The sequence below is a fragment of the Cyprinus carpio genome, chromosome B5 (assembly GCF_018340385.1).
Source record: "Cyprinus carpio isolate SPL01 chromosome B5, ASM1834038v1, whole genome shotgun sequence".
NCBI classification, from domain to species: Eukaryota; Metazoa; Chordata; class Actinopteri; order Cypriniformes; family Cyprinidae; genus Cyprinus; species Cyprinus carpio.
Genome location: NC_056601.1, coordinates 27,406,697 through 27,422,725, shown reverse-complemented (window position 1 = coordinate 27,422,725; position 16,029 = coordinate 27,406,697). Strand labels below are relative to the sequence as shown.

The following is a 16,029-nucleotide window of genomic DNA, read 5'->3' as shown; positions in this document are numbered from 1 at the left end:
AAGTAATGCATTACTGCCCAACACTGATAATAATATTCTAATATAGCACTTGCATATTATTGCTCTTTTGTTGGTTTTGATTGCTTCCATTGTCCTCATTTGTAAGTCGCTTTGGATAAAAGCGTCTGCTAAATGACAAAATTTAAATATAATGTAAATGTAAATAACAAAACTAAACTGAAATTTTAAAAGTAACACAAATAAAAGAAATCTCTTCATATAAACAAAATAAGGCTTTGTCTGTGTTTTTTCCATTTAAAATTAGAGGCAACCACTGCATTTTAATCATGATCCAAACAAAGATGTTACATACATGCATACATTTTTGATTTTTTAAGGCAAAAACAGAATGGTTTGACTTCAATTTTGTGAAACTATACATAAAAAATATCTGCATGAAACAGATGCAGCAGACGAGCTGAAAGAGACGCAGATTCAAACTCTGCTAGCAGGTGGCACTTAAAGTGTTTCCTTGGTGTCCGCTGTAAACAAAACAGTGCTGCACATATGAACTTTAATATGCATTATAGGGAGGCAAGGTGAAAAGAAAAAATTCCATCTAAGGTTCTCTAAAGACAGTAAGTTCCCCTCAGATATACATTCATATAAACTCCTACCCCTAATTGAATCGCGATTTGTTTAGCATCTCAACCGATTTGAAATGTCACATATTTGAATTGATTTTCAACCGGCTCGCAGTTAATCGTTACATCCCTAGTTTGCATAATTTATTCAAGTAAATCCTGCAGTGATTTATTCCTTGCCATTCTCTTTTTTGTATTGCAGCGATCGTAGAGGGCGACAGCTTCGAGGAGGTTTATCATAAGGTGAAAACTGTGATTGAGGAGCAGTCAGGACCTTATATCTGGATTCCCACCAGGGAGCGCCTGTGAGAGTCCACCCAGAGCCAGACCACCTCGCCCAGTCACCATTTGGCCTGCCTGCCCTAAACTGTGGAGCTCCGACTCGTAGAACTCGCGAGAAACAGACAGAGAGAGAGAGGGAGAGATGGAGAGAGTGAAAGCGAGGGAGAGAAGTCACAGAGACACCAGGAAATGATGGAGTGGAGAACAGCACAGGAGCTGGCCACACCACATCTGCCTCTCTTTTCCTCCTTTTCCTAGCTTTGTAACTTCCTTTTTCTGCTTTTATCTTCCTTTCTCTGCCTTTCTCTCAGTCCTTCTCTGTTTCTTTCTGGCTTTCTCTCTGAATAACGTCCTTTCACACAGGACTGGTGAGCTGTTTTTACTCTGCCATGAACTGGGATGCTACAAAGAAATTTTGTATATTGTCAGATTCCCTCTTGCTCTCTCCGAACAAGACAGGAAGTGGAGAGAGATGAGCGACCGCCTTGGCTTTTACTGGAATGAGACGTTCAAGAGCTATTCCTGATTAAAGGAGCTCATTTTACAGTACTAAAGGAGAATTGAACTGAAATATGAAAGTATATTTATCAATACAAATAATGCGCTGAAATCTTCAATATCAACGATATTACGACTACTCAGAGACTGACGTTCACCCACAGTTATCAGCATCAAGGGCGTTTAATTCCTTTTAGAAATTTGAAGTACTTGACGAGTGCTTCCTGAAATGCAGGAAGAACCGAGCTGGCGAAACTAAAACGTTTGCCTCAGTCCTTCGAATGTTCCCCTTAAATAGTTTGCAGCTAGTTCATCACACTGAATGGATAGTAAAGAAGGAAAACAGGAAGACGCAGACTGTGACTTTCATTCTGCACATCATAGAAAGCCACACACTTGATATTCCGGGTTCTGTTTTCTTTGATTTTCTTGCGCTTACATGTAAACATGCACATTTAGACACACGCCAACATAGATTTTGTAATGTTTGCCTTCTTCTATTTGGATCTTCTTGCAACAGCCAGATTGATGTTTTCCTTTGAGCTGAAATTTATTTGCTGGGTTGGATTATTTCCACAGCTCTCAAACACAATGACTCCAGGCTGCTCTTTAATGTGCAATATCGGGCTCTTCCATAATCTTCTCATAATGTAACAAATTTTAGCCATGCTTAGATCTTGAAGTCATCGGTAAATTATCAAACCGCTTTAAATGTAATATTTTCGCCGTTTTTTAAACAGGATTTCAGTTTAGATCACACTCATGTGCTGAGTGGCTACGTTCACACCATAATCCAATTCGTTATATATAAATTATTGATTTAAATGAATTTGTAAAAATTATTATAAATGATATATTCAGTAATTATATTGGGGTATTTAATTATTTATTTATTATATATTATTTATTTAACACCTTGCCTTCCTTCATGTCAGTGGTTGTTTTCACTGTTCTCTGTCTTAAGGTAAACCAAGCATTATATGACAAGTAGTAGCTTATTTTGATGAAATATAACTTACAAATTATTTAAATCTCAAATATTTCATTGTAGAATAGTAGATGTTTTGTTAGTGGCCCTTTTTTTGGAGAATGTTTTTCTCATATAAGCTCAGGATAGTTGTTAGTGAAGGCATTGGGACGTGTATGTATTTGTGGTGTCATCAGAAAATACAGCATAATCTCACAGCAATTTGTAACTATTTTATGTTTTGGTGACTTGTTGGCTAATTCGAATGAATTTGTACCAACCCATTCATACAATTTTGTGCGATCAGCCTACTGATAGTTAAGTTTAGGTGTGGATTTTTCCTAAAAAAAGAACAAACAAAAAAAACATCGTACAGTCTACATCGTAGCAATTCATACGAAATTCCCATTCAGCTGCAATGTGAACGTAGCCTTACTGGCCTTTCATTCAGCCCATCTCTAAACTCTCCGGACACACACACACACACAAATACTATCAGGAAAATGGTGTATTGTACAAAGTTTTTTTATGCTGTGTATCAGATTATAATTAACTCTTGTAATCAGACCAATGAGGCTACTTTGATGCATCTCAATGGCCAGTCAGTGGACATCATCACACCAGTTAACTGGTGGGTCGATGATGCTGCCATCACCGAAGTGAAGAGGATCGGGTCTTAATGATGCTGGAGCTTTATTGGAATACGATCGTGGGTTCATTATGTTTGATGAGATAAATTAATGGCTGTAATGCCAGAGAATAATCAGCTTAGCTAGCTAAGTTTAACAATCCAAGCCTGCCTCCAACTGCCCCTTCTCAGAGCGAAACACTCATTTGTAAGCAATTTTACCCATAATTCTGTGAGGGCTGACAAAGCGCCCACTTCAACCCTGGCTGACATGAGAATGGCAGAATGATAAATTGTTTTTTTTTTTTTTTACCATTTTGTGCCGTGACAGTGATGCGGTAAAAATCGATACGGTGCTTTGAGCTCAGAGGGCGTCATATTCAAGGTCTAAAGTAAGGATGAAAGCAATGGTTTGTCCAGAACACGGTCCAGGGGTTTGCATTTGATTTGGTGAGATTTCCTGTAAATCAATGCCATGAGCATTACTATGGTGATTTATGGAAACAGACTTTGATTGAGACTATTGTGATCGAAAAAACTGGCACCGTTTTGTGTCAGGCCAAAAAAACAAAAAAAAGTCTACTAAGAAGATGAAGTGAGACACATTTGCACTTATTAAAGGGAAGATTTGATCAGATGTGATGAACAATAGAGGGTTTCTGGTAGAAGGCAGAGGAATACAGAGCGATCTGGTGGCTTGTTTTCTTTCACTCATTTTCTTTTTGACTTTTTGCGTTTGAATTTCGATATTTACATGTGTTTGGAGTGCAGTGACAGTTCTTTTCTTGCCGTTATTTTTATTTATAGATTTTATATAATTATTTCATTGTTTACTGCTTTGTTTACATTGGGGTTTTGTGTGAAGACTGAGACGCTTTTGCTGTGGTTTCCAGAGTGGAGCTGCACACAATCAAATGTGAAAACTGAAACTAAAAATTAAACTTTACTGTGAAATTACATAACAATAATAATAGTAATAAAAAAAAAGAAGAAAAAAAAACTAAACTTGCACGCATACTGATACTTTTATAAACATAGCCCATAAATAAATTTCCCAAATCATATTATTGGCAACATGAGAAATGAAAAATAATAGTGTATATTGCGGTTTGTATGAGCTGCACAAATATGTGCACACACATACACACACCACACACACAATATATTACCAAGAGAAATATATGACTTCACTCTTACTAGAATGAATTATGAGTTTAATTTATTTATTTATTTATTTGAAAGAATCAAATGTATTTTATCGATTTGTATTTGCCATAACATATTATTCTAATTATCCTGAACAGATTGAACATATTGCTTTTATTAAAAAAAGAAGAATTATGAAAATACAACAATGCCATCTGATGCAAAGTATATTTAAATGATTTATCTTAAAAGAGAGATTTACCAATGACAGTATCAGATTATACAAATGTTTAATTTCAGTGAGATGCTTGTTGTAAATTAGCTACAAAAATAATAAAACGAATTATGTTAAAAAGTGTTCTGTTGAAGCTTTTGTTATGGTGTGAATGGGTAATAACAGTTTGGCTGTGATCTCAGTTGTATACTACCATACTATGCATACTATTTTTGCAGTATGCATATTGTATTCCAATATGTAGATGAGTTTGTTTGTTCATCAGAACAGATTTAGAGAAATGTAGCATTACATCACTTGCTCACCAATGGATCCTCTGATAAAAACACAAAAATCCACAAGTAATGACTCCAGTCCATCAATTAACATCTTGTGAATTGAAAAGTTATGTTTTTATAAAACAAAACCATCAAGACGTTTTAACTATTTCTAGCTAAAAATATTTTCTCCTCTGTCCAAAATATTACTTCCTTCAGTGAAAAAACCGTCTCTTCTGAATTGAGGACTCTCATTCTGACGGCACCCATTCACTGCAGGAATCATTAGTGAGCAAGTGATGGAATGCTACAGTTCTCCAAATCTGTCTTGATGAAGAAACATCTATCATTCATATATCACTTATTATCATGGAAATACATACATTTTTGCCGTTGTTATTAGTAGAATTATTTAAATGTAATCAACCAATTAAGAAATGGGTTGCAAAGAAAATGGAAAGTCAAGTTAAGCAATTTGCAGAAGTACATGTACAATATTAAGAGCAATAGTCAGACTAGTTTGTTAGTCTGACCATGTATCATAAGGTCACCGTTGTACCAGCCAGCAGGGTGAGCTGTCGAGCTATTTGTCAACTTCGCTGTGCACTTTTGCTGTCCAGAATTTTCCAGGCCTCTTCTGAAAACCAGCTCAACTGGATCTATATTTATTTGATACTTATTTAATTTACTCTCAACAAAGGCCTGAAAAAAAAAAGTCTGTTCTGTGCTTGCTCAGCTATGTTCAACTTGAATGTGTATATATTCGGTCTGTCTCTCCATCAGCTAAGGGGGTTGCACCCTCTTCCCGTGAGGAAGTCGAACAACAAAGATGCTTCCTTACCGCCCTGATATACAGTAACCTGTGTGAGAGTGTTTTTCATGGCTGCTGCTAACCTTCATGGCACGATGGATGAATTATCGGCCAAAATGTGGCTTTCAACCTATCAGTGCGGTCAAACCTAATTAGCTGCAAAACACACACACACACAAACAGAATTTTTGTGGTTTATGCAAATCATCACTACTTAAATCAAGCAGATGTCTCAAGGTGTGGGGGGTGGGGGGCGCAACAGAACAGTAGGTGAAATTAAATCATATGGTGAGATTACAGTGTGAAGGACGGATTGGACGTGTGTGTGTGTGTGTGTGTGTGTGTGTGTGTGTGTGTGTGTGTGTGTGTGTGTGTGTGTGTGTGTGTGTGTGTGTGTGTGTGTGTGTGTTGAGTCTCACCTGAGGGAAGCATTCAGACTGTCAATTGCTTTATTTATCAGCTATGGCTGTCAGAAAGCATTCAGTCATGCCTCTCAGTCAGACTAAATGTGAATGGAACAGAGAGAGAGAGAGATGACTGGAGTATAGACTGGAAAAGGGGTCAAGGAGAAACATAAAGAGTGAGGAACATGAAATGGTGTTTTCTAACAAACTTGTGCAGGGATATGAAAGAAAACAGATTGGGGATTGGTCTTAAACTAGTGTTGTTATTATGTATTCATCAACAAAATTAAGGAAATCTAATTATGCAAAAGGAGTAGTTTGCCTGGAAATGACAATTTTGTCATTCATTCACCCTCATGTTATTCCAAACCTGCATTACTTTCCTTTCTTCAATAGAACATAAAACATGTTGGGCAGAATGTTATGTACTGACAGCCTCATTCTTCATTACCTTTCATAGCATAATTTTTTTCCATACTATGAGAGCGAGCAGTGAACGAGGAGAGTGAACTGTCGTTCTTCCTAATATCTCCTTTTGTGTTCTACAGGAGAAAGACATATGAGTTTGGAAGAACATGATGGTGAGAATGATTCTACTAAATCAAATTTTCATTTTTGGGAGTAGGCCTACTGTTCCTTTGAGATACAAAGAACTGAAGAAATGAACATTTATAATGAACCTTGTATAAAAGTAGAACAGTAAAATGAAAGATGGTAAGCAAATGGCTTTATCCTAAATACAAAAGAAAAAAAAAATGGTTCCTACAGTTTGTCTTTCGTTTCATTATCGTTGTTGTTGTCAGTGATTTAGGCTATTGATTTATAATACAGGCCTTTTAAAAACACACTAGATATCTTTCTCATTAAAAATAAAATGTTAAAGAAAGAGTGCAAAAATCCATCTTCCAAAACATGTCTTTACTTAAATACACTTTGATATAAGAATAATTATGATTTATACTTTAGAGCTGTCAGGACGGATTTGGCGGGGATTTGCATACATACGTCATCCATCCGTGTATATCCAAAAGTAGCTCTGGTTGTGGTATTTGTGTTTTTTTGTGGTTGTTGTTTTGGGTTATTAGTGTTATTTGTTATTTGATGGTTTGTGGTTAGCGTGAATTTATTTGATTTAGCAGTTGTATAACAAAGAAACCGTTATTTATGTGCCCGTCCGCTGAGATAAGATGTTATGTATGCGTACACCGATACCTCGAACCGTGAGTCGAAGCACAACTGAAACAATGTTCATCTTCACGACGCACTGCACGCCGTTTTTTTAACCACTACAGGGCTAAAAGTTAGCGTAGCTTTAACTAGGATTTTAAACACGCTTAAAAGATCACTATCATATCAAAAAAGGCCTATTTTAGGTTTATGCTGTTTATTGCACACAAAATCTTTGTTCATTTGGATTATAGTTTTAACAGTTTAAATAGGCTAAACTAGATGTAAGGGTGTATAACACACATGGTTTAAACATTTCCACACATAACAAAACTTATGGTTGAACCTAAACCTATTTACTAGTTGCCATTACTGTTTTAGTGGTTTTGGTAGCCTAGTTCTTCAGTGCTTCACTAACTAGCAGAAGGCACTAAACAGTTTTAAATTCCAGCTGCACAGATGGAAAGCGTTGTGTAATATTCTATGACATTAGCGATGTAATTTACATTAATTACTCTCATGAATTTCAATGAGAAACCATGAGAAACAGGTGAATAAAGACTGGGAGTCAATGTTTAATGTTCAGAAATTATTTCAAGAAATGTCAAGCATTATGGCTCATCTTTTTGTCTGTGTGTGGAGGGAGGGGAGTGTTGTGTTCATCTCTGTGTTTTTCTGATTATCTGAATGTGTTTCTTCATCATTTTGCCCACATTGCTTTGAACTATGCTGTATAGCTGTGTGTTGCGATCAGGGCCATCCCATGCGGGGGGCCCTGGTTGCAATGTGTTCATTGTCAAACTCCAAAATTAGTTTATTTTCAGTTCTTAAAAAAATGCCAATATTTTATTTAAAAAAAAGAATAATTCTATTTCATTGGCAAAATATTTAAGTTTGTATTGTGTGTGTGTATAATATATAAATATATATATATATATATATATATATATATATATATATATATATATATATATATATATATATATATATATTTTTTTTTTTTTTTATTAGATCAGATAACATTTTAAGCTGTCAAATGGTCATGTTACAATGTGCTCCTCAGATGTTACAATGTGCCCCACCTATGGGGCATGTAAGAAGAAAGTATACATTGTAATTATTAAACAAAACCATATTTGTACTAGACAAGTGTGAAATTAATTTAGAAAAAAAAGACACTCTTAAACCCATGTGGATTTACACAAACCAAAGTCATTTAAAGTCATATTTAAATGAAATCTTAACAACATATTCATACAGGAATAAATACTTCATTTTTAAATTAAAAATATTGTTTAAATAAAAGAAAATAGATGCATATATGCAACAATATATTTAATACACAATGGCATTATACATTTTTTTTTTTTTTTTTTTAGCATAACCGGCAGACTTGGTATCACCTCACCCTAGCTTAAAAGTAATTCCTAATGTTTGAGGTGGAGGGGAACCTTCCCACACACACACATTCTCACAAACACAGTTTCCAGTGCCTTCTGATTGGGTCATCTGCCCATTGTTTGAAACAGGAAATAGGTTGTGTGGTGTGAACTGTAGGGGGTGGACGGTGGTAAACGTGTGTGTGGGAAGAAGCTACTCTATTGCCCTTTCTCTAGATGGTGTCACAATTCAGCTTGGAAAAAAATGGTCCTTCAGTGGTTCCTTGCCGTTCCAGAACCATTATCTTTTATCAAGAACAAGTCTGAGTTGGCTATTTGATTCTTTATCCAGAACCATTATCTTTTATCTACTTTGAAGATTGAAAGTATTCTGTTCTCTGTTTCCTGCAGCGTTCAATTTGGGGACTTTAACCAGTTCAACTATTAATATTTCTCAGATTTCAGGTTGTTCTTTCTGCTCTTGAGGTGTTTGTAGTCAGAATGGGGTCAGTCTAACAGAGCAGCAGTATGTTCTGGGTAATTCTGCAGGGAGAGTGAAACCTACACAGACTTTTCTTTTGGTATGCCATCAAACAGGTATGATACTGATACCTGTCACCAGATCAGGTTGAAACGAGGCTTTTGAGAACGTGTATGTATGTGTGTGTGTGTGTGTGTGTGTGTGTGTGTGTGTGTGTGTGTGTGTGTGTGTGTTTGTCCCACAGTCACACAGAAAATTCCCCTCACTATACCTCTCCATCCTGGCTGGTCACCATGGCAACAGAGCATTTTCATGTGTCGTCTCCATTCTAATGTCCCTAATTAAAATGGGTCTGGTTGGGTGTAAGCCGGCGTGTATGTTTTGCACAGACATGCATGCCTGTGTATGCAGATGTTTAAAGGCCACTAAGGAAAAGTATATGTAGCAGGTTTGCTGCAGTAAAACTGCAAACAGACAGAAACATTTACATAACATTCTTAAGGCGATTACTCCCTCTGGCACAGATCACCACCAACAACACCTAAAGTGTTTGCAATCCATCAATTAAAAATAAAAAGATTAACTAATTGATCAGATTTATGCAAGTAATCACAATTAATCATATCTAACATTAAAATTTGTAATCATAAATGTACTTTCACATTGCCAGAACTGCAAATTATCAGGTTGATTTTACTTATATAATTTAACATTTTAATTTAAATGAACATGAACACATTATTTTTTCCCACCTCAAGCTGCATGTAGGCTATAACAAAACAATATCTATCTATCTATCTATCTATCTATCTATCTATCTATCTATCTATCTATCTATCTATCTATCTATCTATCTATCTATCTATCTATCTATCTATCTATCTATCTATCTATCTATCTATCTATCTATCTATCTATCTATAATAAACTACAGCATATGTATCCACAAGATTTTCAGATATGTTTTTTTAAGAATCAGAAAAGATAAATTTGTGCTTTGCTTAAACCATTCCCAGCTAACAGGGAACATTCTTAGCACTAACGTTCTGGCAAGGTTTTCTCACAGGTATGAACAAACATTCTTCCAGTATCGTTCATAGAACATTCATTCAGTGTCTTTAATAAGGTTCCCAACATGTTAGCACAAAAACATTATTTATACGTTGTCTATGAAACACTTTAGTTGGAAGTTCATCTAAAATTATTTCAAGAGAAACATTCCCATAATGTTTGCAATAATAACATCTAATTTTCCCCTTAATGTTTACAAAACAAAGAAAAAACATTTTACTATTAGTATTAAAGCAGTTTACTATTACTATTAAATGTAATGCATTACAATATTGCGTTGCTCTCTATAAAAAGTAACAAATTGCATTACTTTTTATAGAAGGTAATGTGTTACGTTATTTTTTGCGTTACTTTCACATTACTTTTGCATAACATTTTCTCATCTGATCTGAGCTTAGTTACTTGAAAAAGTAATCTGATTACGTTACTCGCGTTACTTGTAATGAGTTACCACCAACACAGTTCAGAAATAATGTGAACTTTACACTTAATGGAAACTATTGGGAAAACTTTTGTTAGTTAGGTTTATGTAATTTCCTATAAAACAACTTTGTTGAAGGCGTTTACTTGAGCATATTCATTAAGGTGTAAGATTATGCAGGAAAAACACAATCAACCTCATTTTGTGAGTAATTTCTAGTGTTCTCTATGGGTTGTACTTTTGCTGATCCCAGTGTTTACCCCCTAATATTTAATCCTAACAATCCTAAGAGAAAACTTAGATACACTTTGGATAAAAGATCATTAAGTCACTTAGTTAAGTTATTATTGAGGCAATTACCCCAGAGTAATCAAGGGCACATTGCTGATAGCTCATGGTTTGCGCAAAATGTGGTTGCTGCATATATTGTCACTAATGTCAATATGCTACATTTGATGTCACTGATGTCAAACCAGGCACAATGCGTCTTGACAGAACAACTGGCAATGTTGTGTCTAAAACGATTTAAAATATTAGTGTTTAATAAAAAAAGATCCTTTTAAAATACAATTTTCCATCAAAAGTGTATTCAGTAGTTCCTTAGCTAGCATTAGTATTGCTGTTCTTTGTGTACTCTAAGTAGATACCACAATGGTGTTAGACGGTTGGTTGTCTCATGGTTGAGTTTTATGTAAATTACACTGAAACTAGTGTGTTTTAGAGAGAGGTCTACACAATAATTAACTTGCCTTCCAAAAAAAAAGATGTAACTTGAGCATCACTTGGGCAAACTCAGGATTTTCTTGCTCATCAAATCTTGCCTTGTGTATACCACACTAATATTTATGCTTGTTTGTATCTTAGTAGCAAGTAAACATGACACCCATGACTGTAAATTCCAGGATTATCAGTCGTCACTCTATATCTCAAAAGCCTGATGATCATATTTGATTTTTAGGGTGTGATCAGTGCAAATAGGTGTAACTGCTCATTTCACTTGAACTGTAGGTAAGAGTATAAGAGGCGTCAGTTGGGTGCGATATCAAATTTACGTAAATTCTTACAATAACACAGTCCTCCTATAGTATAGGAGTAAGACAGTATATGTCACCCTCTGGGCTGTGTGAAGAAAACTACAACAATGCAGCTTTCTATCTGTCTTGTCCCTTGCCTCACACACAATGTAGCTGAACTCGTCCATTCACGCTTTCCTCTCACACCTCTCTCCCTGTGACTCCCAGGTCTTCACACCGGGTTTCTCCTCAGACACGTTTGTCATTATCCCGCTCTTCACACTTACTAGAATACAGCACACACTCCAGACAGACAGAGAAACTTCCACTGAGAATTCACCAGTAGCTGACCACAGACTGATACTACAATGATCATTATCATCGGTGGTGTTTGCATTGACAAAAGTCATTGTATGTTGCCAATAGAAAGGGATGTCAGCCAAAATGGGATTTTAGTTTAGAGGAAGATTTGTTTGGGCAAATTTGTCACCAATTCATATAAATTTGTATGATCTCATTTGAATGTTTTCGTACTGCTCACACCTCATTGACTGTTATGTTGAGGGTTGAGGTTAAGGCCATGCCCAATTTCTTATAAAAATCTTACATTTTTCATATCGCCAACTCATAAAATAATTACATTTACCAGTAAGATTGCATTGCTATTACTACTTAATGACAGATGACCATTTTTCAGGGACAATAGTGTAGCAAAGTATGAAGCACTGCTCACACAGAAGTCACTTTTAAAAGCAAGCAGGTTTATGTTGGTCAACACAATGAATTCACATGACCAACTTGAACACGAGCAAAATCTTCATGGGGAATTTTTGCATGGATCCATGGAATTTGCTGCAAGATTTCCAGCACAATTGTAAATGTATCCACACCTTAAATTGTGTGTTTTAAAAATAAGACAGGATCCATTTTGATTCTGCATTGAATGTAAAAGCAGAGCACTAGCAAACCCCATTTCATTTTGCCTCAAATTTTCAGTCGTCCGGTAGTTTTATGTTGGTCACAGCACATAAAGTGGATGGAGGGCACGCTTAACGCATGTTTGGCTATGTGCTACATTTTGTCAGCATAATGTTAGCCAAAATGTAAAGTCAGAGTAAGTTATTATATTTTCATTAAAGGTTATGAAGACAAGAATTGTCAATGGAATAGCATGCACTAATGAATAAAACATGCAAATATACACATTTTGTTTTCAAGCTGAAAACAGTAACTGGCAATGGCAAAAAAGCTTGTATAATATATGCATGTGTGTATATGTGTGGAATTAGGTCCTGATTCAAAACAGAATGGTCTCTAGACTCATTTACTCACCAAAATTGTGATTATAAATTGTTTTTGAAGGAGGACAAGAAAGCTTAGACATTGAATTCCAATCATAGAGAGACACTTTTGCTACTTTGTCACCCATAAGCAGCTTATACAGGAGATCTGTGACAGTAGCCACATTAAAGTGTGAAGACATGTCTGTGAGCATTCTGTGATTAATTGCTGGTACTGTGCCTTTACCTATTTATTTGAACCAGCAGAATGAAAAATGTCTTTCAAATTTACAGCAATGGCCATTTCTATTTGGTGTCATCACATATGAATAGCATTAGCTTAAAAGAAGGACCTCATACACATTACATTGGGTAGTCTCAGATTTCAAACACTTGATAATATCATCCTCATATGCATTTAACAACATGTTAAACATTAAATAAAACATGTCACGGCATGATTTCGCTTCCTTTTCCAGTTGGTCTTCTCTCAAAGCCCCTCACACTTTCTCCCTACAAGCTTTTCAAGTCTCACACTTTTCCTTCATATGGCCTTCCTGCAGCATCTAATGGTTTACAGCGAGAAGACAAGTGCTTGAATTAGCATGACAAGAACCTGAGTGAATGTGCAATCCTTGCACCAAATAACACGCCAATCCACATAGGTGTGATGAAGAGGGCTCCAGAGATGCATTAGCATTGGAATTAAAGGGGGAAAAAGCTCCCAGTGTGTGGTTTCATCTTACTTTTTAAAGAAAAAAGGTTGTGACAGTTTATTTGAAGCGGGTTTTGTTCTAAAGTCAGTGGTTGCTGTGGTCTGGGTTTTCAACAGAAAGAGCTGATCTAAGCATCACTGATAAGACTTGTTTACAGAAGGTACTGTGGTGGTGTATGACAGTCTGATACTCACCATGGCAATAAATGATTATAATTTAATTTATAATTTAACATTAATTTTCCATAATTTTGCCAGCCAATCATGAATAGCAGATAAGGACGTTTTAGAGATATTAAATTGATTTTGTTGACTTTTCCAATCCAGGTGAATATGGTAGCTTACATGCCCAAAACAGCTGTTGCAATGAATTTCAATATTTGACTTTTTCTTAAAGACAGGAGTCGTTGCAGGAGTCGGGACTAACATTGCGACACAAGGAAAAAGTCAGTTTAAAGGTTTGTCTAAAGAGTTCGCTAATTATTGTAGGCAGAACAAACAAGAATGGCATAACTTCAAGATGAACTGAAACTTTATACAACTTGCAAACAACGAACTAACTGGAAGGACAAAATATCATCGAAAACGCATCTATTTTTCGACCAGATTGGCTTTTTTGACCGGCGTGGTGAATTGGCCTATAGTGGAGTGGAGGGGGTGCTAGTGGAGGAGGTGCTTTGAGAGGAGGAGACTGCTCCTCAGTCGCATTGACCACCTCACATCTACTGCGAGCGGCTGAAGATTCAACACCTCGTACCAACTTCTAGGACCTGCCGAGATTTTTTTCTCCATCTCGAACGCGCATGTTTTGTTATTATCTTGACGAACTACACCGCGATTTGCCTGCATTCGTCATTGGATAAACAGCACGATGTTCGCTCGTTGAGTTGGCGTATGATCGCATTCAAACATCGCTTTTATTTCGCAGGATATTCATGTTTTTAAAGATACAAAGGACGCGGTGGATTCGCTGACGGAAATCAGAAATCTGGCGCTGAATGAGGACGTCGATGTGATTTAAACCCGAGACAAATACGAACATTTCTCTTCGCACTGTCAGTAAATGAAGTGGCCTGACGGAGTTGTTTTATTAGGTGGATTTTAGAAAGCCGTCCCATTTCAGAGTGGAAAATTAGGACAAGTCGACCTACACCCCTCACAAAGGGGTTCCACGCAGCCGAGCGTACGGCATGTTGTTGTTCCGTGTTTTTGCAAAACTGGCACATGTTTGCGTGTAGATAGATTTTGTTTGGTTTTGCGTTCTTTAATGATATGTACAGTCTCCGATTAGCATAGAAAGTGATTTTTAAATATCCATTTTCTCTAAACCTGTTTTTCTATAACAAACTTAACTGAAACGCTATTAGATTTAGTTTTTCTCAATTTAATTAAACTGTTCTCGTCCGAAGTTTTTTTTCTCTCTCATGACTTGGTGGCTTTTCTCTGTGCTGTGACGACTCCCACCGTGCGATTGTTCGTTCCTGATGGGTACAAGACCCAGCTGACGATCCTTAAACCTTTGCACTGTTTGCCCATCTTTGTAAACATTCACAAGTAACACAGTCGTGATTCCACGATGGAGCTCTTCTCCAGGAATGTGGCCGCGCTCTGGATTATCCTGCTGGAGTTCCTGCTCAGATCAGTGGCTGAAGAAGGTAACTCAATCATTTTATTAAACGCAACTACCTGTTGACTCCTTTTAGAGAAAGACGTGTTGTTACACATAAAGGTGTCATAACATTGGGTGTTAACATATGATGTATACAAAACAGATGAAGTGTTATTTTATTCACTATGCAATGTTTTGACTGGGTATTATGCCCATTCTTCTGTTTACAAGTTAATATGAATTAGGCCCTTACTGGGAAAGCATTCATAAATCCCATGTATTCGATGGCTAGTTAGCAGTAGACTACTCTGGGTTATGTCTAGTAAAGACTGATTTTATTCTTCACAGTCTGGTCTATTACAGAGGCACTGTGAGATTGGGGTTTGTAAAACGCTTCTGTTTATTGTCGTTGGCGTAATTGTTTAGCTTTATTGATGCAAAGAACAACTGAATAGTTGAATTGTTTTTTCCTGAACGAATCAGTTTTTATAAAAAGACTCCTCCAAACGGGAAGGGTGGGGGTGTTGCTTTAAAAGTAACAATTATCTCCCTGAAAGTGGGGATTTAAAGTAGAGATTTTAAAAAGTGCACTTATAATGGTTGCTATACGCCCCTGCTTTCACATTAGTTGCTTTCAGAGTTTAAGTGCCCTTTAATAATCAATATAATTACTATGCTCCTGTAATCACTATAGACTATGCACTTAATAACATTGATTTAATTCTTAAGCCATTCCTTTGTCTTCGTTCTTTTCTGAAAATCGCCGTTGGGTGGATCAAACAGAGGCACAATAAGTGCATCTCAAGTAACACGCAAATGTTAGAAGGATGAGCAATATATGGATGTCTTGGGTCGATAGAAATTTGAGTCCTGTATTGTCAGGGGACATTCCATCCAGTAACCTCAATAATTAGTCATTTTGATCAGTGGAATGATGAATGGCTGTACACTGAGGTTTCAGCCTGCAGTGGCAAATACAGAGAGGTAGGCTATATGGTGCTAGATTTGGCTAAAGGTGACTTCGTGTTCTAAGTCTATCAGTTTGCCGCAGGCTGCTTAATCGATGGCGGACGGACGGTTC

The 16,029-nt window shown here is 36.4% G+C and overlaps 2 protein-coding genes across 7 annotated transcripts in view; both read left to right on the top strand.

The window, feature by feature from the left end:
* LOC109079802 (disks large homolog 4-like) overlaps positions 1 to 4,460 on the top strand; it is a 159,698-nt gene extending 155,238 nt beyond the window's left edge. For all 5 annotated transcript variants that reach the window (XM_042725123.1, XM_042725125.1, XM_042725120.1 and 2 more), the window contains one exon: positions 787 to 4,460. In XM_042725123.1, coding sequence (XP_042581057.1) covers positions 787 to 893 — 107 coding nt within the window. In that variant the 3' untranslated portion in view covers positions 894 to 4,460. The remainder of the gene's footprint in view (positions 1 to 786) is intronic.
* Positions 4,461 to 13,992: 9,532 nt separating this feature from the next.
* Positions 13,993 to 16,029, top strand: part of ephb4a (eph receptor B4a) — a 39,296-nt gene continuing 37,259 nt past the window's right edge. For both annotated transcript variants that reach the window (XM_042725119.1, XM_042725118.1), the window contains exon 1: positions 13,993 to 14,994. In XM_042725119.1, the coding sequence (XP_042581053.1) occupies positions 14,916 to 14,994 (79 nt within the window). In that variant the 5' untranslated portion in view covers positions 13,993 to 14,915. The remainder of the gene's footprint in view (positions 14,995 to 16,029) is intronic.